Raw genomic sequence first — 24,836 nt, 5'->3', positions numbered from 1 at the left:
CTAGGAAGCAGCTTAATAAATACTGACTGAAGTCTTAGCGAAGTGAAGCCTTTGATAAATCGAGCCCTAAATGTAGCCACCAATCAGCAAGTGCTACCTATTTTCTGAACCAAAAATGGGCTGGCTCCTAAGCTTATATTCAAATAAAGATACCAAGAGAACAAAGAAAAATTGATAATAGGAGTAAATTAGAAAGTTGCTTAAAATTGCCTGCTCTATCTGAATCATGGAAGTTTAATTTTGACTAGACTATCCCTTTAATTCCAACTCTATATTGAAAACAGTCTAGTAAACTGTATTACGTATGCTGTTTAGTCAAATAAAGTTATAATTAACATGTTTACATGTTCTTTGATGATTTTTTTCATTTTCAGTGAGGACATTCCCATATACTTATGGAATCAAGTTTAACCCCTTGAGTGCTAATGATGGCTCTGAGCCGTCACAAATTATCTCAGTCAGGTGCTAATGGCGGATCAGAGCCGTCACTTGCACTCTCCCACTTTGAGGGAGATCTGGGGGCTCCCACTGGCTCCTACCCCGGCGATCAGGCCTGCATAATGACAGGCATCGTCGGGGCTTCACGTTACACGCAGTGACGTCGCACGCAATGACGTGATGACGTCACCGCGCAACTTTATTTAACATTAACAATGTTAAATATAGGAGCAGGGGGCATGCTGCTTAGAAGCCTGTATCTCATGCATCTAAGCAGCTACAGACCCCCAAGACTCACCGTTGGAAAGGTAATCGCCTAACCTTTCCAACAGTTTAAGTTTTTGGGATCTGAAATAAAAACAAAAAAAGTTAAAAAAATATATATTTTTAAAAGTATATTAAAAAAAAAAAACTTTCAAAAACCTTAGCACCCAGGTGGGAAAGTGCTTAGCACTCAAAGGGTTAAAAGGGTCTTCAGTGGAGAAGAGAATTTGTGTTTGGTAGTTAACATGCTTGTAGATTAGAGCAAATTCTCTTCTGATAAAACAAGGTTAAATGTGTGTGAAGCAAGTCTTGAGGACTGGCCCACTGTGGCATGCAGTCAATAGCATATTATTCTACAATAAATCAAAGCATTTCACCACACCCGTTACAAGTGATCCTGTGTGCCCTTGTTCACCAAGTGTAGAACGAATTCTCAGATAACCCTATCTATATTATGTGTAAATGGAATGAATACAAATATTTTTAGTGATGTGTCAGCATATTCACGGATTGCATCAATCTTTCTGGAACAGTTTTTGTCTATTACACGTACAAGGAACATTATACAACTTTTTTCTTTATCAGCAAATAGGACATGATAATGAAGACAAATAAAATAGATGAAAACAACTGTAGAAATGGTGATTTAAGAAATGCAGAGTATTATGTTTAACATACCCCAGAGGTAAGGAACAGTTTTCTTAAGGGATATAAAGGCTGTCATATTCTGTAAGATTTAAAAGCCTTATGGGCTTATGCTATACATTCATAACTTGCTAAAACAATGGCTATAGCCAGAAACCCAAATTCCCATCATTGCAGGCTGTTAGCCAAAGGGAACATGCTTAATTCCTCTGTGCTTGTTACAGCATAAAGGAAAAGACTTTGCCGTATTTGTATGCAACCTGATAAGCAAATGCCATCCTAGGAATGTCAGAAGAATTTTTTCAATAAAACATTAAAAGGAACATTTTATAATACAAAAAATCCAGGCAAATAGTCTGGAAGATAACAATTATTATTATTATGTGCATAGCACCACCAAATTCCGTAGCACTAAATAGCTAGTAATAACTAGTACAGCATTAGATATTATAATACATATCGTCCACTGGCAAGAGGTGTTTGCTTTCAGCTGTGTTGTATTTATTATTTGTACTGGTTTAGCCAAATATTAAACTGAGCAGAACAATGATAAATGGGGAAAAAAACAATAAGATCCAGAGAGGAGCTAATTAAGCTGACAACAGATTAAAAGGAGAAATGTAACAAAAGAGGTCTGCAAGTAGATAAAGTAGGAATGCATTTTACAATGATATGAATTTCACACATTGCCATTATTTGAAAGATGAGATTCTGGACCACTTCCAGTTGACTATGATCAGCGATTTAGCACTGCTGAAAAGTATTTTGCAGACAGACCGTTTAGCATTTAGGAGGAAGGCTGTATTATCTATTTGGTAACATAAACTTTAGCTAATTATGTAAATAACGTTTACACGTTATGAGCTTAGCTTTGCTTGACAGGCATGATCAAAACCTGTCCAAATAGGAAATGGGAGTAGCTCAAGGAAGAGCAAATTAGGAGGGCAGTGGAGTTGCCAGTAAAAGACAGAACTTTTCTTCAACATTTTTTTTGTCTTCATAAATACACATACTTTTCCATGGATTTCATTATTTTGTAACACTACGTCACTTTGAATTATGCTGTTCATGTAAGGCCCTGGCATATTTTTTAGCAAATCTACAATGAAACAGTTAAAAAAAAAGATTGTTAAAGGGGCAGTCAACTCCAAAATTGTTATTGTTTAAAAAGATAGTTAATCTCTTAATTACCCATTCCCCAGTTTTGCATAACCAACATGGTTATATTAATATACTTTTAACCTATATTAATATACTTTTTACCTTCTATCTAAGTCTCTTCTGACAGTCCCCTGACCACTTGGCTATTTATTGATTATCTATTGACTTGCATTTTAGCCAATTACTGAGGTGTCATCCACAACCCACCAGAGTGAGCACAATGTTATCTATATGGCCCACATGAACTAGCAGTCTCTTGTTGTGAAAAGCTAATAAAAAAAGCATGTGATTGGCCTTCTGTAGTGGCTTAGAAACAGGCAGATGTTTAGCAGTTTAAATGTTATAAACTATATTAATATATTAATATTGGTTATGCAAAGCTAGAGAATGGGTAGTAAATTATTATTATTTATTTTTTTAAAACAATAACAATTTTGGTGTTGACTGTCCCAGCGCATTACAATGTTGCTTCAAAAGATTTGTGAAGACTACAGTAACCTGTTCAGTATAAAAAAATACAACAAAGATTTGTTTTATATTACTTTGTGTACTTGTCCATAAAACAAACATGCCTCCTTTTTTTTTTTCCAGGAGGTTAAACAGTTGGACACACCTGAGGTGGATAATAGGGGAACATCCTGTTATACTTATTGATTAGAGAAGAGCAACCTTAGACATAATTGTCAGGTTTGTAACAAAAGGCTTTTTTATATTACCTATTTACAAGTGCAGCTTTATATTTAGGTACTGGCTGGAAGGGAAAAACTCAGACATCTGTGTTGACTGCCAAGAAATTAGAAAAGCAAATATTGAGTTATAAATCTTGGTGTGTCTAGCTTCATTTCTCTGCAAAGCTTGCATGAAGAGCTGTCTAGTCATCAGGAGGATGCACACACAGTGCATGACGGTCACAAGATATATACAAAAACAATTCACAATTAACTACTGCAGCAACGTTTATTGCTCTTAAAGTTTATTTTCACAAACAATTGATTTTTTTAAATAACCACCAGAGACCTTTATTAGATAACTCGCAAAACAACTGCAGAGAAAAACAAAAACGACCTCCAAAATAGATGAGGCAAGGGATGATGGTAGATTGCGTAGGAATACTAGGAAATATAATCTAGGTCAGCAAAGTAAACCATGTAGTCAGTTTTCTTTATCTTAAACCAGAGCTTTCCAAAACCCCAGAACCAGGAAGTCAAGGCTCTGGAATTTTACTCCTGACTCCCAATGTTTTGGTTAAAGGGACAGTCAACACCAGAATTTTTGTTGTTAAAATATAGATAATCCCTTTATTACCCATTCCCCAGTTTTGCATAACCAACACTGTTATATTAATATACTTTTTACCTCTGTGATTAACTTGTATTTAAACATCTTCTGACAGTCCCCTGATCACATGACGTTTTATTAATTATCTATTGACTTTCATTTTAGCCAAGTGCAGTGTTTGCTACAATCCACGTGCGTGATCACAATGTTATCTATATGGTTTACATGAAATAGCTCTCCCCTGTGTGAAAAGCAAATAAAAAAGCATGTGATAATAGGCGGCATTCAAGGGCTTAGAAATCATATGAGCCTTCTTAGGTTTAGCTTTCAACTAAGAATACCAAGGGAACAAAGCAAAATTGGTGATAAAAGTAAATTGGAAAGTTGTTGAAAATGACATGCCCTATTTGAAACATGAAAGTTTTTTTGGACTTGACTGTCCCTTTAATTGTACATATATCTATAAACAAACACCTTCATTTTCCTTAGTTTTCTTGCTGGCTACTTGCTTTTATCAAGCACTATCATACAGAACCTTTAAAGGGACAGTAAACAACAAATTGTTATAACTTATCTACTGTGTGCCCTAAAGATGACTTTCGCAATAAAACACATTCATACTCATTGCTGCTACACCAAAGAAATAGGATGCCTATAAATCCCACATGAGAAGGTTGCTGTCCAATCCAATAGCTTCCTCCTATGTTCGCTTTTGATTTTGCCTGGCTGCCGAGCTTCCAAAAGCAGGAAGGCCAGGCATTTGCAGTAGTAATCCAGCCAGAAAAGTACAACAAAAAAGTAATGTCGTGACCAGTAGCTTTCCAATTGGCTGTACCATTCTCTGCTGATAGGCGAAAAATGCTCCAGCTTGAGGGTGGCTGGGGAGCCTTAATAGTGAGGAGTTTAAAAGAGAAACTTTGCCCCCTCCTGGTAGGAATGTATATCCCATAAGTTACTAGCTTGTGGACTCTCGCCATCTATATGAAAGAAATTACTTTGCTGTACTAGCAATGAATGTGCTGAATAGGCCCACAGTACTTAATAAGTTATGACAATTATAAGGTTTACTGTTCCTTTATGGCAACTTAAAATTCAAATGTCCACTAAAGGTATCACTGAAGAAGTGCAAACACCATCTGTAACATTTATCTTAAAGTTACTTCATTATACAACATCAATAACCAGAGTTACTTCTCTCTGCAACAGGAACAACACTCTTGGCCCAGAAAGCTTTAAAAGGACACTGAACCCAATTTTTTTCTTAAGTGATTCAGATAGAGCATGCAATTTTAAGCAACTAACAATTTTTCTTCATTCTCTTGCTATCTTTATTTGAAAAAGAAGGCACCTAAGCTCAGAACCCTGAACAGCACTTTTTTATTGGTGGGTGAATTTATCCACCAATCAGCATGAACAACCCAGGTTATTCACCAAAAATGGTCCGGCATCTAAGCTTACATTATTGCTTTTCAAATAAAGATACCAAGAGAATGAAGAAAGTTTGATAATAGGAGTAAATTAGAAAGTTGCTTCAAATTGCATGCTCTATCTGAATCACTAAATAAAAAATTTGGGTTCAGTTTCCCTTTAATGTAGGGGCTCATAAAATGCATATAAAACGTAAAAGCCACACAGAATATTTAGCACCCAGCAACATATTTTTAGGAAAAATCTATACACAAATGTATATAAAATAAATAAAAACATTTGAAGCAAAAATAAAAACCTAAGGAGCCATTGCTTTTCTGGATTTGTGAAGTTTTGTCGCTAAAATAAATATCTATAAACAAAATGTTTAATCACCTTAAGAGAAATCGCTGATGCCATTAGTAGAATGCACATAAGCAATACCTACTGTCTTCAACGGCTTCACATCCTTTTAATGATGGTAACAAGAAATTTACACTTTCTTTTAAGATGAATACCTTTCAAAATAACCTGAGAATATAATACAAGAGGTGCACAAATATAAACCCATTTCAGGATTAGGATCATAGCATAATGATATGACAGTACATATCTGGATAGCACATGAAAATAAATAATTTTATTTATATTTAATATTTCAACAACGCATTGAAGTTAGCAATTATTCATGTGCCCTAACCCAACCGCATTGGACTTAAATAAATTGCGAACCCGATGCGTTTAACACATATTTTCCTCTCCTATGTTCATCTAGAAAATAATGTACTTTTTATTATATATATATATATATATATATATATATATATATATATATATATATATATAAATATAAAAAATAATGTTAATTTAATTTCCATCTGTGGGAGGAGAGTCCACTGCTTCATTCATTACTTGTGGGAATTAAGAACCTGGCCACCAGGAAGAGGCAAAGACACCCCAGCCAAAGGCTTAAATACCTTCCTTACTCCCCAAGGGGCAGTGGACTCTCCTCCCACAGATGGAAATGAAATTATCAGGTAAGTATAAGTTATGTTTTCCATCTTCATTCATTACTTGTGAGAACAAATACCCAAGCTCTAGAGGACAATGAATGAAAAAAACAGGAGGGCAAAAGGAGGGCACCACAGCCTGCAGAACCTTTCTCCCAAAAGCTGCTTCCGCCGAAGCAAAGACATCAAATTTGTAAAATTTTGCAAAAGTATGTAAACAAGACCAAGTGGCCGCCTTACAAACTGCTCCATAGAGGCCTCGTTCTTAAAGGCCCAAGAAGAGGCCACAGCTCTAGTTGAGTGAGCCGTAACCCTCTGAGGAGGCTTGTGCCCCGCTGTCTCATAGGCCAGACGGATCATGTTCCTCAACCAAAAGGATAGAGACATGGCAAGAGGCCCCCTGCGCTTCCTCAAATACACAACAAATAAAGACAAAGTATGTCAGAACTCCTTTGAGAAAGGGCTTAGTGTTAGCCCGAAACGTTGCTTTACTGGTCCCTGTATGTAAAATAAAGGTCATTTATTCACCACAGCTGGAGACTACCTTTTCATTTGAACTCCTTTGTGGCCTGAAGATAAAGCTTCAAGGCCCAAACCACATCCAAATTATGAAACAACCTTTCCTTCAAAGAAGAAGGGTTAGGACTAAGAGGGAACTACTATTTCCTGATTGATGTTACAATTCAACACAACCTTGGGAAGAAACCCCAACCCAGTGAGAACAGCCTTATCAGCGTGAAAAACCAGGTAAGGAGGCTCACATTTCAAGGCCGCCAACTCAGAGACTCTGCATGCCGATGCAATAGCCAGAAGGAATAGGACTTTCCATGAAAGAATTTTAATGTCAAGCGCATGCGTAGGCTCAAATGGAGCCCTCTGCAAAATCTAAAGAACCAAGTTTAAGCTCCAAGGAGGAGCAGAATTTCTAAAAACAGGTCTGATCCTAAACAGAGCCTGAACAAAAGACTAAATGTCAGGAAGCTCTGCAAGCTTCTTGTGTAACAGTACAGATAAAGCCGAAATCTGTCCCTTTGGGGAACTGGCGGCAAAACCCTTATACAGACTGTCGTGGAAAAAAGCCAAAATCCTGGATACCTTTACCTTGTGCCAGGGATATCCCCGTTTCTCACACCAGGACAAGTAGGTCCTCCACACCTTATGATAGATGCGCCGAGTGAACGGCTTCCTGGCCTGAATGAGAGTATCAATCACTCTCTCCGAAAATCCTCCCTTGGCTAAGACTAGACATTCAATCTCCACGCAGTCAACCTCAGAGAATCGAGATTTTGGTGTAGAAAGGGACCCTGAACCAGTAGATCTCTGCGACAGGGTAACCTCCATTGAGGAGATGATGACATCCCCACCAGATCCACAAACCACATCCTCCACGGCCACAACAAAGCAATCAGAATAGCCGAAGCTAGCTCCTGCTTGATGCGGGCCACTACTAGAGGTAGAAGAGGCAACGGTGGAAAAATGTAAAGTAGGTTGAACTCCCAGTGCACCGCTAAGGCATCTATCAGCTCTGCCTGGGGATCCCTGGGCCGCGACCAGTATCTGCGTAGCTTCCAGTTGAGTCGTGACGCCATGAGGTCTATCTCCGGCGTCCCCCATCTGTTGCAGATCTCTGCGAACACCTCGGGTGGAGAGACCATTCCCCCAGGTGAAACCATTGTCTGCTTAGAAAATCCGCTTCCCAGTTGTCCACACCTGGAATGTGGATTGCTGAGAGCAAACAATTGTGTGTCTCTGCCCATTCCAGAATCCGAGATACTTCCCTCATGGCTATGGAGCTTCTCGTTCCCCCTGATGGTTTATGTAAGCCACCAAGGTAATGTTGTCCGACTGGAATCTGATTAATCAGGACGACCCCAGAGGGGGCCAAGCTCTCAGAGCGTTGAATATCGCTCGAAGTTCCAGAATATTTATCGTAGACTCGATTCCTCTCGAGTCCATCTGCCCTGAGCCTTTCTGGTACCCCAAACAGCTTCTCATCCTGATAGACCTGCGTCCGTGGTCACAATCTACCAGGATTGTCTCAAGAAGGAGAAGAAGGATGTCCCCTGGGACAGCTGCCCCGGACGGGTCCATCAAGAGAGGGGTTCCCTTGTTTGGTTGTCCAGAGATATCTGTTGGGATAGATCCGAGTGATCGCCGTTCCATTGTCTCAACATGCATAGCTGAAGATGCCTGCGATGGAACCTGGCGTATGGAATGACGTCTATGCTGGATACCATGAGCCCGATCACATCCACACTCCTGGCCACAGATGTCCTTAAAGAAGTCTTAAGGGCCAGACAGTTGGACGCAATCTTGCAATGTCTCTGATCTGTCAAGAGTATCTTCATGGCTGAAGAACCTATTATCGTACCCAGGAATTCCACCCTGTTGTTGGGGACCAGGGAACTCTTTCCTTTGTTTTTCTTCCACCCATGGGACAGAAGGAGAAATAGAAGAGCCCTCGAGTGATCCTCCGCAAGACTGTAGGACGGAGCCTGGACCAGGATATCATCCAAATAAGGAGCCACTGCAATACCGCTGGCTCTCGCTACCGCGAGCAGAGCTCCCAGGACCTTCGTAAAGACGCTTGGGGCAGTCGCCAGACCAAACGGTAGGGCCACAAACTGGAGGTGCTGGTCCAGAAATGCAAAGGTAAGCATCCTTCAGATCTATAGTTGTCAAGAATTTCCCCTCTTGAACTAGGGGCAAAATCGACCTGATCATCTCATCTTGAACGAAGGAACTGACAGAAACTTGTTTAGGCACTTTAGGTCCAGAATTGGGGGAAATGTGCCCTCCTTCTTTGGGACCACCAAAAGATTTGAATAATATCCCAGACCTCTTTCTGCCAGAGGGACTGGGACGATTACTCAGAGATGAGAGATTCCTCACACACCCTTGGAAGGCGTCTCTCTTCTCTGATCTTGATGATATGTTTGACAGGAGGAACCTGCCTCTGGGAGTATGGGACCTGAACCCTATCCTGTAACCCTGGGCTACGACCTCCAGAACCCAAGGGTCCTAAACGTCTGTTATCCAGGCCGCCGCAAAAAGAGATAGTCTGCCCCCTACACGATCCAAAGACGGAACGGGGACCGCCCCTTCATGCAGATTTCGTCTCGGCGAGCTTCTTGTTCTGCTTGGATTTGTCTGTAGAGTTAGCTGGCTTCCAAGATCCCTTGGACCGCCCAGACTTTGCAGCAGGCTGCTGGCGATGAGACTTGTCGGCACGAAAGGGACGAAAAGTAGACCCCTTAGATTTATTCTTCTTATCCTGTGGCAAGAAGGCACCCTTGCCACCCGTGACCATGGATATGATGGAATCCAGGCCCGGACCGAACAGAACTTTCCCCTTGAACGGGAGGGAAAGCAATCGAGACTTGGAAGTCATGTGAGCAGACCACAAGTTTAGCCACAGAGCCCTATGGGCTAGAACAGAAAAACCTGATGTCTTAACATTCAGGCGAATAATCTGCATATTAGCATCACAAATTAACGAATGCGCTACCCCTAAGGCCTTAATTAGTTCCTGAATCTCCTTGAGGGGAGTCTCCACCTCGACCATAGCTGACAGAGCGTCACACCAATAGGTAGCATCACCAGCCACCGCAGCGCCGGTTGAAAAACGAACCCGTGAGTTGGAACATCTTCCTCAACATGGACTCCATCTTTTTATCCATGGGTTCCTTGAACGTAGAGCTATCTTTGAGCGGGATAGTCGTTCTCTTAGAGAGTGTGGAGATAGCACCATCCATCTTAGGAATGGTCCCCCACACCTCAAACTGTGAGTCCGGAACTGGGAATAGCTTTTTAAAAGAAGTAGAGGGGGAAAAGGATGAACCAAGTTTCTACCCTTCATTCTTAATAATATTAGCTATCTTAATGGGGACCAGGAAGGCCTGAGGCACTACCCTGTCCTCGTAAACCCTATCTAGCTTAGGGATTGAAGGTTCCTCCGCCAATTTCGGTTCAGGAACCTCCAAGGTAGCAAGCACCTCTTTCAGCAGAAAGCGCAAATGCTCCATCTTTAACTTAAAATCTGGCTCCGCAGACGGAGGCCTAGCAGTATCCGATTCCGACCCAGAAAAGACGTTGTCCGACAAGTCGGAGTTGTCCTCATCAGCGGATAATCTGTCCGAGACATCCAGCGGAGTAGATGACCCCTGGGACAGATAGCAATTAGTGATGCACCGAAATGGAAATTCTGGACCGAAACCGAATCCGAAAATCCGGGATGCACTTGGCCGAAAACCGAAACTGATACCGAAAATGTATTTTTTCAAATTATTTTTTTTAGTGGTTTTTTTTTTGTATAATTAGAGCCAATAAAAAAGCCCACACTTTTATTGAAAGCAACACACTAAAATTGGACAAAAATATCTTAAAAAACAATAATATGCTACACAATAGTTTTACCAAGAAAAAAAAAAAAAAACAGGCAAAAAATGCCATTTTCGACCAAAATGTTTCTGCGACCAAAATTTTGGTGCATCCCTACTTAAAACAATTATAAATATCAATATGCTGTATTATTCTTCATTTAGTTCTATGTAACATAATCATATTTAACAGGTTTAGTTTTTTTACCAATTATCCAAATAAAGTATAATCCTAGAAAACTCATATGCAGAACAGTAAGTGAAGTAATAAACTTAAACAGCAGCTCTAGGCTAGCATCAAATTTGAAATATGCTACACAATAATTTTACCGAAACTAACAGGCAAGAAAACCGAAAACCGAAATAGCTAAAAATGCCATTTTTGGCCGAAACTTTCTGTTTTTCTGTTTCGGTGCATCCCTAATAGCAATGTTGCACCTTTCGCCTGCCCTTAGTAGGGCTTGGTAAAGCATTAAAATCAGCAGAAACCGCTGTTTGTAACTGATCAGCGAAATCTGGTGGTAGGAACGCACCACGCGGGACGGAGAACCCCCAGAGGTGGAAGGCTCAGTTGTACTAAATATCTTATTCTTTTTAGATATAGTAATTTTGTCAACGCATGTGGAACAGAGTTGAGCAGGCGGTTCGACCGGAACCTCCTCACAATAGACACAAATAATAGGTTTAGATAAAGAGGGAGTACCCTCTAACATATCAGAGTCCTCCATAGCTTGCGCCTTTATTGCAGACTAGATAGAATTTAAATGGCACCTTTATATCGCAATGGTCGGGGCATTTACCACCTCCCATGACCCAGACTACAGAGAAACAGCTTTGTCTCTTCCAAACACCGGTCAAGAAAAGAGGAAGTTAAAGAGGCCACACCAGGTCACATGGAGTGCCATGCCGGACCACCCCTGCAATAGAGAGAAAACCGCGCCAAAAGGCCTGCATCAATCTCTCGCTAAGTAATCTGACTGTTTACACACTGACATTGACTCAACTCACACATGACGCAGCATAAAACACAATAAACAATATTATGCATAAAAATCCCCCCCTGTTCAATAACCCCCTTTCGAGGGCATTACCCTTGACTCTACACAGATAAAGAAGATACACTGTGACCCTGTCTTCTTGCGTTATCATATATGTATAAATGAAACGAGCTTACCAGATTTGACGCTGTGGAACAGGAACACAGCCTTTCAAGTGTGACAGGGTAGTAGCATCGCTCCTGACATGGACTTGAGAACAGAAAAGCAGGCATCGAAACTCGTCAACGCTGATTGCTTATGGAGCTGTTAATCTGAGTCGGGATGGGTTCGCAGAAAGACTCTCCCTGCATCTCCGGACTTTAACATTCATCCATGCTCTCACTGAGAGGCTGACAGGACTACTTAAAATTCCAGTCCCATTTCAAAGAGTACTACCCTCCATAAGAGACTAGTCCGAATCTTCCGACGCTTCTCTGCCAGCCTCCTGTGACGAAAGGCAAAGAATGACTAGGGGATGAGGGGAGTGGCAGAGGTATTTAAGCCTTTGGCTGGGATGTCTTTGCCTCCTCCTGGTGGCCAGGTTCTTAATTCCCACAAGCAATAAATGAAGCAGTTGACTTTCCTCCCATTAAGATGGAAATATATATTTAAACCTATATATCTGTAGGAATAGATACATAGGTAGGTATATATATATATATATATATATATATATATATATATATATATATATATATATATATATATATATATATATATATATATATATGTGTGTATTTACAATAAAAAGTACATTGTTCTGTATGTGAAGAACATTGCAATGTGAACTATTCATAACTCCTGTTGGGTTAGTGAGCGAGCAATAGGTATTTTTTTTTCTCTTTTGTGTGTTCCATTGTCTATGGGGAGAAGAATTTAAGGTGGTCGCGATATTTGGTTAGCGTGCATTGGGTTTTGCTCATGCACAAACTTTTTACTCTCAACTAGTAATACATATGCTACGTGATGCGTGAAAAAAGCCTACGTCTAGCAATGTTTACAATTGAATGGGAGTGTTAAATAGCACTTCACTCATAAGTTAGCCCAAAATCAGGTAACTTGGGACTATGCTTTGCATGATATAGTGCCGAGCTTATTATTTACACTTACCCCTTGACTCATGGGAGTTGTTATTTTAATTGATGCACACTATTATCTGTTTGCACAATTATTAGCCGATCGCTTGCTATTGCTGATTATATGTACAGTATAGATAACTGTGCAAGGCATTGCCCTGTTATTGATATTTAGTCCTTAGCGCTTTGGACCATTTTTAAAGGGTTAGAAATCTGTGACAAACTAGACAAATAAAACACATAATTATAATTTCATATATGAATGTAAAACTATCTGCCTACTTTGCACTTCAAACAAAGCTGCCAACCACAGGAGAAATAACTTTTATTTTTGCATATAACAAGAGGCAAAGACCGCCCATTTTGTAGGCAGAACATATGAAAAAAAGATTAAAATGTGCCACAGCCAATCATGAGTTTCGCCCACTTTTTATGAATATTCATTTTACTAATTTGTATGGGACATCGCATGCGCACTAGTAAAGTAATAGACCCGCATGTGCACTAGTAATGAAATGGACTTGCATGCGCACTCAGTCAAAACAGCCCTTTGCCTTGTATTAATATAACATAACTATATGCTCATTAGTCTAGGGGAAGTTTGGATACTCCTCTAGATCAATATTATCGTAGATGATGATGATGCTCCTTCATCTGTTCCTTCTGATCACTGCTAGACTTCTGCAAGCGGATCTGCCACGCCCCCCGACATCGACGTCAGCATCTTCATGTCTGCTCTTCATCCGGCGTATGGATAGTGACGCGCCTCAGGAGATAGGACACAGGGGAGCATGCGTTGGCAAAAGAAGGCTTACAATGCGCATGCGGGATGCCATGATGTTTCTACCTAGGTAGAACATCGCAACTGGACCGGCATAGCAAGGTAGATAATGGGTTTGGCAGATTACTAAATGTTAGTTAGAAATTACAGAAAAACAGCAAAAAATCGTTAATAGGTTCCTATTACAAACATCTACTATTTTTAAAGAAGTTTTAAAAAAGAAAAAATGTTGTTTACTATCCCTTTAATAAAAAAAAATTATTTTCTAGATAAATTGTACCAGATTCAACCTCTAAGTATATATCTGTTATTTTAAGAGCAGACTAGATATTCCCCCCAATAGATGGTTATTTGCCACTGCATGTAGATATTTAAATATCATTTGGGTATTTTACCTTTACAGATTAACTAAATTGCACCTTAAAACCATCTGAGCACTTTTTTGCTGCAGGCAACATAGCTTGCAAAAAGAGAGCCAGCCTCAGCCAGGAGCAGGTGGACATATTGACATTTTTGCATTTTAATGCAAACTTTTTGGAACCTTTTTTTTGGAACAGACTGTTATAAACAGTGATAGTCTACCTCTAGTCCTTCCTCTTTTCAAACAATTCATGGTTTTGTTTTGCTTAATTATAATGTGTATTGCTGCTTAAAAAATGGACAAATCGATTTGCTAATCTAAAGTTTTATTCTGAAGTTTATATTTGTAACACTCAGTTTGTGGATTTTATTTTAAATATATGAAAAAATTGTATTTAATTTTTTTTTTTAATATATATATACAATAATGGGCTGATTAATCGATTATGAAAATAATGGTAATTTGAAGCCCTACTATAAATACATTAAAAAAAATGACAGGATTTATGGTGCAATTACAATGAAAATAGAAAGATTTTTACTGCAATTCCACACAGCAGTTTAAAGGGATATAACAGTGCAAAATGAACATGCTCTAATGTTACAGTATTTATTATTAAAGGGATAGGAAAGATAAAATTAAACTTGCATGATTGCGATAGAACAAGTCATTTCAAGACACATTTAAATTTGCTTCTATTTTTAAATGTGCTTCGTTCTCTTGGTAAGCCTTACTGAAAAAGAATATGCACATATCCTATACTAGTTGGGGCTAGCTGCTGATTGGTACCTGCACACATTTGTCTCTTGTGATTGGCTAACTAGATGTGTTCAGCTCGCTGCCAGTAGTGCAATGCTGTTCCTTCAGCAAAGGATAACAAAAGAATGAAGCAAATTTGATCATAGAAGTAATTTGGAACGTTGTTTAAAATTGTATGTTCTTTCCGAACCATGAAAGAAAATGTTGGAGTTTCCTGTCCGTTTAACCTATTGCTTGCAAATAACTGTGGTTCAACCTTGCAAATGGATTAAACACATAGTAAAAGTGATGTAAACTCTCCCCTTTTAAAATCAGATCTGAAATGTTAGTGATATTTTAGTTTAATTCATCAGTTGTAATGAAGTTGCGCTATAACTTACTTTTTAATACAGATATGAAACTCCATCTAAAATTTCACTTACATTCAGGAACTGATTTTAAAAAGGGGAGAGTTTACCATCACTTTAATGTCAGCTCTAGAGCACTAATGCACTAATTAGAGATAGCCACACAATCTGGTGTGTCACTGACAAGAGGCAAATTAGCACAGCCACCAATCACCAGCTATCTCTCAGAAGTGTAGGATATGTGCATATTCCTTTTTTAACAAAGGATACCAAGAGAATCAAGTACATTTGAAAATAGAACTAAATTGAAATGTATCTTGAAATTACATAGTGTATCTGAATAATTTAAGTTTAATTTTGACTTTGCAATCCCTATTTAACTACATGGAAATGTATTGCAGATCTCTGGCAGTCAAACGTTAAAACTCAAGTGCTTATTCCTGGGTACAGCAGAAATATATTAACATACATTTTTGGACTAAATTATGGAATCACAAGACATACAATAATAATCAGAGCCAATCTTAAATTCCTTTCACAACATTATGGCAGATTTCAGTCTAATCGCACAAAACCTGACTCATTTTTCTCCCAAAAAGTTTTCAGTTTTTTACAATGTTAGTTTAGATCCACATATCTAACCTGAAGTTTAAAAGGGAAGACATAGCACGTCCAGCATAAAATTAGATTAGTGTAGTATTCATGACGTCAGCATTTCCTGAACTACAGTACAGCTGTGAGAGAGTGTATAGCACATGTGGAAGTTGCAATCAATTAACAGCTACATAATGATTCATTTTATTTTTTTCTCTCTACAAAACTGTATGTTTAAATTTTTTATATTTATAAGTAATCATTATAGGAGTAACAGGCAGCATCTAGAGCAGATCTTAAAGGGACATGAAAGTAAAATTAAATGTTTATGATTCAGATACAGCATGAAATTGTGAGAGATTTTAAAGGGCCATAATAGCTGAAAACATTAATTTTAAGACTAGCAAACCGGCACTACTATTTGCTTTACACCTGAAAAGGAGTTAAACACACAGAAGAAGTGCCGCAGAGCACTGCTGGTCGCGAGTGGAAACTGCTGCTGAGCCAATCAGCAGCAATATTTAAACAGCTGAGTCGTGTGACTAGAGCTGTGATTGAATCAGTGGTGCTTTTCACTCTGCAGGTTCCCAGTGGTACTAACACTATTATAGCCCTTCTATTACCAAATTAACTTAATTCTCTTCTTATCCTTTGTTGAAAAGTATACCTAGGTAGGCTCAGGAGCAGAAAGGCATTACTTAGTGGTGATCGGTAGCTATGAACATATGTCTCTTGTCATTGCTTCATGAGATGTGTTCAGTTAGCTTGCTTTGGAGATTACTTTAACTATGTGTTTAACTCCTTTGCACTGGTTAAAACTCATAGCTGCAGGCACTTTAGAGCATTATATTTTTGCAATTGCATGTCCATTTAAAAAAAAAAAAATATGAAACAAATATGGCAATTCTCCCTCCCTCTGTGTGCTGTTTTAATCACTCACTGAATTAGAACCAAACTAATACAATTTTAAAATCCACTATTTAGTTACATGTGTTCTTGAAAGAGAAATCTACCGTTAGATCAAACAGACTTGCTTTTTATTTTCCGTATAAAAAAAGACTAATGAGCTTTTCACAGGATGCATGTCTCCACATATACTAATGGAGATTCCAAGCTGTTCATCAAAACAGACCCTGCAGCAGTGACAAAGAAACCAGCCCACTCCATCCCCCTAGAGATTCCAGTTCATAGTACAAAGCTCACCTTGCTTCTTGTGACAAACACACCACCAGCAAAACAATATGTAGTAAAATCACACTTGCCAAGAGGGAACATTTTCAACAACAACAAAAAAGGTACTGATGCAATAGATTTAGGATCTGCAGGCACACAAAGATTTAGGGATAGAAAATATCACTGATTAGGAAACTATAAAAGAAGAAAAGATACCAGCGCACCCAATTAAACATATAAGTAGAATATTTACTTTTGAATATGGATTTGGTATATTTGTGACAATTAAATATACAAGTAGAAATATTTACTCTTGAACCTGGTTTTACATGTCTTGGGCTAGTGGAAATCTCAAATTCAGTAATCAGCTTTTGGTGTAAAGGCATTTATGAAGCAATTATTTTTTATATCCTAATTTCATCTAACTCCAATTATGATATCAATTATCATTGCTACAACATACTGTCACAAAAAATACTATGTTAAAAAAATTGTATATATATATATATAAATGCATGGTCAATGTCTAAGATTAAAATCTATAATACTACTGCAAAAAAATGTACACAAAAAGAAAAAAACAAAAGCACAACCATGACCCACTGACCTCTGTGATCAAGGCCCACATTATCGAAACCCTGCACTGATATATAACCCTTGCAACCTGGTTCATTCAAACTGCAGCCCCAGAAGGACTGCTATTTATTTATTTTGTGAATATCAGTGCAGGCAAAAGCTGTCTCCTCTTGTCCATTTCCTTCCGTTTTTTTCTACAGCTATACAAGCCAAAGAAAGCAACGGCTTGATGCTACCAGTAAGCATAACCTCACTTAAAATTCCAGCCCTTCCTTCCACCGCAGAGCAGACATGAAATAGAGAGACTGACACATCATTGATGAGGTTAATGAGATGCAAGATGTTGTGTCCTGTCTGCTGCCAACCATCAGGTCTCCTCATGTGCAAAAAAATGACCATGATGCTTTAGAAAGATGACACTCCCCTAAACTCACTAACATGTCAAAAACAAAACCAGGATTAAGAAAAAATCTGTCCAGTTTGGATACACCAAATTCGTAGGGATGATTTACTAAACATAAGGCATCTCTCTAAAACTTAGTGAATCAGATCCAGAATAGCAGTTGGGCATATTTCTTAATTGATACTTAATGTAAGTACCTTACTACAATACAAGATACATGATGCAGCAATGGTTCTCTCATCATCTGGGTGTAAAACACTGCCAGTTATGGCCACAGCTCTAATATGATGCTGTTCTGAGACTATGTTCATTTTGAACAGCTTTGTTACCACAGGAAGCTTCTAGCTGTCCAGCATTTTACAATTACATAATAACCTTCCTCTGGCAATGGCAGAACCAAATGTAGCACACAAGCCTGATGATATTTAAATCCTTCTTAGCTGCTGCAGGGGCCAGCTACTTATTGCAAAAGCACTCAAGAGGTAAATCCATTGCTAAAACAAGGACATAAACAAAAATATTATGTGGGTGCTTAAACACACAGGCACATATTATGTGTGTGTCTGTATATATATATATATATATATATATATATATATATATAAATAATATCTGTCTGAATGTACAGTATGTATATATATATATATATATATATATATATATATATATATATATATATATATATATATATATACACATACACACACACACACACACACACACACTATTAGAGCCATATACAGAAACACGAATTAGACATAGAAAAACACAAATTATGTTTTACCCATTATGTTTATTTCTAAAACGGTTTACATGTACAAAACACAATTGCATTTGAGATATTTAATTCCTGCCCCGTAATGCTCTCAACAATCATCATTACCTGTAAGAGCGTTCACCTCGCACCGTGTGCTTCCTAAAAGGAATGATGGTCCCGTTATCCTGAATGATGTCGTTGTTGTTTTCTCCATTTGGGGACAGCGTTTGGGTAGGACCCGGCATTGGACCTGACCCAGCAGTGGGGAGGAGGAATGCACTATGATTGGAAAAATAAAGGTGTATATCTATACACACAAAAAAAACACGCAGTGATGGAGACAGGTAAAATGTTGTTTCACCGCCTCTAGTGCATGCAAATACAGTCTGCTACCCAACAGCTCCAGCAGCGCACTCCTCCTCTCTCTCTCTAGCTCAGTCTATAGCTTGACGTCAAATCAGCCTGGAGCAGCATCCTGGTCACATGACTAGCACTGTTGTCCTGGCAACCAGCTAACTCATCGGCTCTCTTTAACACACATATATATAGAGAGAGAGGGGAGAGCACCATTGCAGTGCGACCACACCAATGCATGCAAAGCCGAGGGGGAGGGCTGTGCAACAAAGCTACATCTGGCATCTCAGGCACCACCTGATAATCCACCTCCCCCTCTGCTTACTGCATACACGACCCCTCCCTCTCTCATTGCTGCACCACTTAAAACTACAGCTCAGCCTGCCTTTCCTCTAACCATTTCCTCTGAGTCTGTTCGTCTTTGATATGCAGCTGTGCACACAAAGATCTATTCAATGAAGAAGAAAAAAGAAAAATAACCTATTCACTATCGGAAAAGACTGTAACACACTGGAAACCAATAGGGTTAAAGAAAATGTCCAGCCCAATAGGGAGGAACCATTTCTAGTCAGAGCATCACTGACGTTGTAGCTCTACGCATCTTATTCAGTAGCAAGATTTTTCTAGCAGGGAATTTTGCTTTTTAGCAGCTATAACAACAATGTATTAAACTCCTGCGAAAATATACTCCTACTAATTTCCTTGGTATTAATGTGTGGTTCTGTTTTAAATGATCCAAATGATAATTATTTAATGTATTGAAAAATAAGTATCCTTATGTCTCAGCAAAAAACCATTTTAAATAAAAGTTTCCAACTTCTATTATTACATTTGCTTAGTTCCCATGAGATTCTGTGTTGAAGAGATACCTAGGTAGTCAACTGGAGCACTAAATGGCAGGGAAGAGTGCTGTCATCTAGTTTGTAATCAAATGGATAACATTCTTGCAAAACTGCTGCTACATTGTGTTTCAGAGATGGGGCAGCTCCTACGTATATGTCCCTGCTTTTCAACAAAAGATTCAAAGAGAACAAATACATTGATAATAGAAGTAAATTAGAAAGTTGTTTACAATCACATGCTCAATCTGAATCATTAAAGAAAAAATGTTGGGTTTCATATCTCTTTAAATAAATACAATGTAAGGGTTTAATATCCTTCATATCTCACATCATATACCAAAATGCCAAGAGGATTAATCACTTCCAGTATTATTTTATATTGTTTTCAGAATCAATATAGTGTACATACTATAGTGTCAATGTATTCATTTTTAAAATACAGGTAGCCCTCAGTTTACGCCTGGGTTAGGTTCCAGAAGGAATGGTTGTAAATCGAAACCGTTGTAAATTGAAACCCAGTTTATAATGTAAGTCAATGGGAAGTGAGGGAGATAGGTTCCAGGCCCCTCTCAAAATGGTCATAAGTAACACCTAATACATTATTTTTAAAGCTTTGAAATGAAGACTTTAAATGCTAAACAGCATTATAAACCTAATAAAATAATCACACAACACAGACTTCACTTGCATTTTTCTGCAAACAGTTCTTTCTATGCATTCCAATCTGGACTGATTTATAGACAGGAAGATCTTGTTCCTTTGAAATCTGCTCGATAGCTCAGGTCTGGTTAAACTGATTAATTTCAGCTTGCTTGGCTTTGCTGCAACACAAGCGGACAGCTCCACCTACTGGCTATTTTAATAAATGCACTGCTTCTCAATGCTTTTCAATAGCAGTCACATGACTGGAAAAAAAGGTTGTTATTCTGAAACGGTGTAAATTTAACCGTTGTAAAACGAGGGCCACCTGTATTTACAATTTTGTTTACTTCACCCGACCCCTTTAAGTCTATGAGACTATTTGTTAATAACATATGTAAATAGCTTGTCAAGAAAAACTTATTCATTTGAAAATTTGGCAACACAGTCTATTCAGTGATATAACTACAAGAGCCTAATAAATAAAATAACCATGATTACAGTGGTAGTCAATAAAAGTGACCAAGAAAAAAATGTTTATTGGCTTTTAATCCCTTTCCAATTACCGTATTTTAATAGTATGCTTTTTTAAAAACATAATACTTAAAGGGACATAATACTCATATGCTAAATCACTTGAAACTAATGCAGTATAACTGTAAAAAGCTGACAGGAAAATATCACCTGAGCATCTCTATGTAAAAAAGGAAGATATTTTACCTCACAATTTCCTCAGTTCAGCAGAGTAAGTTCTGTGTAAAAAGTTATACTCAGCTGCTCCCAGCTGCAGGTAAAAAAAAAATGAAGAAATGAACAGCAGCCAATCAGCATCAGCAGTGCTGAGATCATGAACTCTTTTACTGTGATCTCATGAGATTTGACTTAACTCTCAAGAAATTTCATAGGCTGCGTTCGGGTAGCGCTCTAAGCGAACTGGAACTCGCTTGGAGTATTTTTCTCACACTTGCAAGTGAGATGCCTGGCGTTTTTTGAGCGCTCTGGTGACGTAAGTCCCAGCGCTTCCAGTGTGCTGGAAAAGCTGGGACTTTTCAGAGCAAGCTCAGACGCTTGGAAACATGGCAGCCTCCACACACGTGTTGCTGTGGAGGCTGCCATGTTTTTATATATATAATATGATTTTTCGTGTGCTCTAGAGAATGTAGCCTATTTCTTTTCACTTCATACGTAGCGTATGAAGTGAAAAGAAATGGGCTACATTATCTAGAGCACACAAAAAATCATATTATATATATATATATATATAGACATGACGTTCCATCATTGTGCCTACTAACTGTTTCCCTCACGGGGTGGGCTGGCGATCGTTGTGTGTTAGCAAACTGAGATGTGTAGGCGGGTTAGAGATGTGTGGGCGGGGTTCCGGGAATTGCCGATTCCTGATTTTTAGATCCCCATATTCGACACAACACCACCGTTGTTATGCCTAGAATGATTTCCCCAGTCTCTTGGCAAACATCGCAACTCTGACCCACCTCTATTCAGTGCAGGATAAGCTACAGGGGCTGAGCTGAGGTGGGTCAGAGTTCCGATGTTTGCGAAGAGACTGGGGAAATCATTCTAGGGATAACAACGGTGTTGTGTAACAGGCAGCTACAAGGGAGCTTAGTAAAAACGTTCGCATGCGCAGTCCATTATTGTGCAGCAGATCCCTTTGCGCATGCAAACGTTTTTTCAAAGCTCCCTTGCTTGTGACGTCACCTAGCGCCACGTCATCGCTGGGAGTGAAGCGCCTCCACTAGCTCCTGAGCGCTGCCCGTATGCGGCCATAGTAAGCTTCCTTTAACCTGAATAAGGAAATAATATGAGAGTGCACGAGGCTCATCCCCTAAGCTGTCCCAGGACAGATATACTAATATGCTGCTTAGAAATCCTTTACAATGGGATGTGGCTACTGAGGAACTTTTGAGGTAAAATATCTTTCTTTTTTACATAGAGATGTTCAGGTGATATTTTCTAGTCAGCTTTTTACAGCTATGCTGCATCACTTTCAAGTGTTTAAATATTTGGGTATTATGGCCCTTTAATACAAGTTAAACTGATGCTACAAGTCCTGTAGGTTCACTTTAGACATCTCAGATCTGCTTCCATAATGACCAATAGATCAATAGAGAGGGGAAGAGAGAGAGCAAAAGAGAGGGATAGAGAGAGAGCAAAAGAAAGGGGAAAGAGCAAAATAGAGGGAAGAGAGAAAAAAAGAGAGGGGGAGAAAGAGCAAAAGAGAGGGGGAGAGAGAGCAATAGAGAGGGGGAGAGAGAGCAATAGAGAGGGGGGAGAGAGAGAAAAAGAGAGGGGGAGAGAGAGCAAAAGAGAGGGATGGAGAGAGAGAGCAAAAGAGAGTGGAGAGAGACAGAGCAAAAGAGAGGGATGGAGAGAAAGAGCAAAAGAGAGGGATGGAGAGAAAGAGCAAAAGAGAGGGATGGAGAGAAAGAGCAAAAAAAAGGGGAGAGAGACAGAGCAAAAGAGAGGGAGGGAGAGAGAGAGCGCAAAAGAGAGGGAGAGAGAGAGAGCGCAAAAGAGAGGGGGAGAGAGAGCGTGCAAAAGAGGGGGGGAGAGAGAGCGCAAAAGAGAGAGAGAACGCAAAAGAGAGGGGGAGAGAGAGAGCGTAAAAGAGAGGGGGAAGAGAGACCGCAAAAGAGAGGGGGGAGAGAAAGCAAAAAAGAGAGGTGGAGCGAGAGCAAAAGAGAGGGGAGAGAGAGAGCAAAAGAGAGGTTGAGCGAGAGAGAGAGCGCAAAAGAGAGGGGGAGAGAGCACAAAAGAGAGGGGGAGAGAGAGAGAGCAAGGGGTGGGACCGCTGTACTGCAAAAAATGGCCCGTGTAAACGGGCTTTAGGACTAGTATAATCATAAATTGCATTTGTCTACATTTTACCTCACAACAACCATATTTTGATGGCAGTTTTATTTTATTTTATGAATTATTTCGGTATGTTTATCCAACTGTCCAAAAGGTGTTGGGGTATATTAGTGTTTCAGGATCTACCTGAGGGTATCAAGGAGAACATTGCCTTGAGGTAATCAGTCACTTTTAAGTAAGTTTTATATTACATTAAAATAAATATTTATACAATATATATATATATATATTTCTAATATTACTTCTAGAGAATAAAACAATTTTGTGTCAGATAACTTATAAAAATTTTAACAAAAATGGCCTACATATATAGATTTTTACCTAAGTGTTGTGTTTTTATGCAGAGGTGTTTAGATGTTGCCTTCAATATATATTTTTATTTTAATAAATGCTTAAAGGAACATAAAAGATTTTTATTATTACATTTAAGCTAGAGTTGCCACCTTTCGTTCAGCCCAAACCCAAACACTCATGCCATGCAAAGCAAAAAAATATTTTTTTTTTGCAGAGTACACACAAGGTATAATAGCACATAAACACAAACTCACACATAGATATTCGCACTCACACACTTTCAAACACTCTCACATACACTCTCACACACTAACCCACAATCACACACACTCTAACTATGGTTGCTAGCTGTGCTCCATAAAAATACCAGACAACCTATTGGTGACTTAACACAAAAGTTTAACCTTAGGCCGCACCCTTGATCCCATTACATATATTTTCACAACTAAGCAGTCATTTTATCCCATTGGTTGCCAGTAACACATGTATGTAGTAGTGAGGTGACCCCCTTGGCTGCCTATAGTAAACACCTAGCAATGATTGAACACCCCCATGGTTGCCTGTAACACATATAATAGAAAATGCATAGTTTAACTTCTTTTTGAGCCATATTTCTAATGCATAAAGGCATAGAAGGCCCTTTACATTCAGATGACAGGGGTATTTAAGTGTCCAGTATTTTTGTATAGATTTTACTGTACAGCCTGGTAAAATACTGGACACCCTATTTGTATGGTTCAGATCAACTATAATATAAATTGATACAGAAATAAAGGCTTCTAAATGTGTGGAATCTACTATTAAACAATGACAGACCTAGAACCTGCAGTGTCTTAGCTACACTGCACCATTAGATATCTTAATTGGGGACATTAAATGCCTTGTAATTACAAGACATTTCTGTTACTGTCCTACAGAATCATCTATACACACAAAAACAATGGCACTACAGGGGCAAAACTATTTGGTTTATACATTTCAAATATGGAGGTGATTCGCTATATTATGTAAATGGGAGTGGTGCTCTGCATCTAAGAAACTAAAGCAATGTAGTGAACAAAAGAAAATCCATGTAGGATGCATTAACAGCACTCTCAGCCCTGACTGATACTATAAATTTTAACAAAATAAAATCCTGTTTATTGCAATTGGTTTTCAATCGAAAAACCGCACCCAACGGTCGCCTTATTTGGAGGAGCCAAATAAGTTTGAGTCGGCAGACAAGGCTAATCATTGCCATTAAAGGGACAGTCAACCCAAAAATTACTATTACTGATTTAGATTGGTTAATTAACGATTTGTACAACTGTAGCCCAATTTACATCTAAATAAACTTTGCCAGTAAATACACTTACTAGTTCTCATCTGGCCGATTTGAAATGGCCGC

The 24,836-nt window shown here is 38.8% G+C and overlaps 1 protein-coding gene across 3 annotated transcripts in view; it reads right to left on the bottom strand.

Moving 5' to 3' along the window:
* The window catches only part of MAPRE2 (microtubule associated protein RP/EB family member 2), a 546,785-nt gene that overhangs the window by 216,294 nt on the left and 305,655 nt on the right, over positions 1 to 24,836 (bottom strand). Inside the window, exon 1 of one of the 3 annotated variants that reach the window (XM_053715022.1) lies at positions 18,573 to 18,994. The exons of the other annotated variants lie outside the window; for them this stretch is intronic. Within the exon in view, the coding sequence (XP_053570997.1) occupies positions 18,573 to 18,691 (119 nt within the window). The 5' untranslated portion in view covers positions 18,692 to 18,994. Of the gene's footprint in view, positions 1 to 18,572; positions 18,995 to 24,836 lie in introns of those variants that run through there. 3 annotated transcript variants of the gene reach the window in all.

Source organism: Bombina bombina, chromosome 5 (assembly GCF_027579735.1).
Source record: "Bombina bombina isolate aBomBom1 chromosome 5, aBomBom1.pri, whole genome shotgun sequence".
NCBI lineage: Eukaryota > Metazoa > Chordata > Amphibia > Anura > Bombinatoridae > Bombina > Bombina bombina.
The sequence above is the reverse complement of the archived record's forward strand: the minus strand, read 5'-3'. Positions and strand labels throughout refer to the sequence as shown.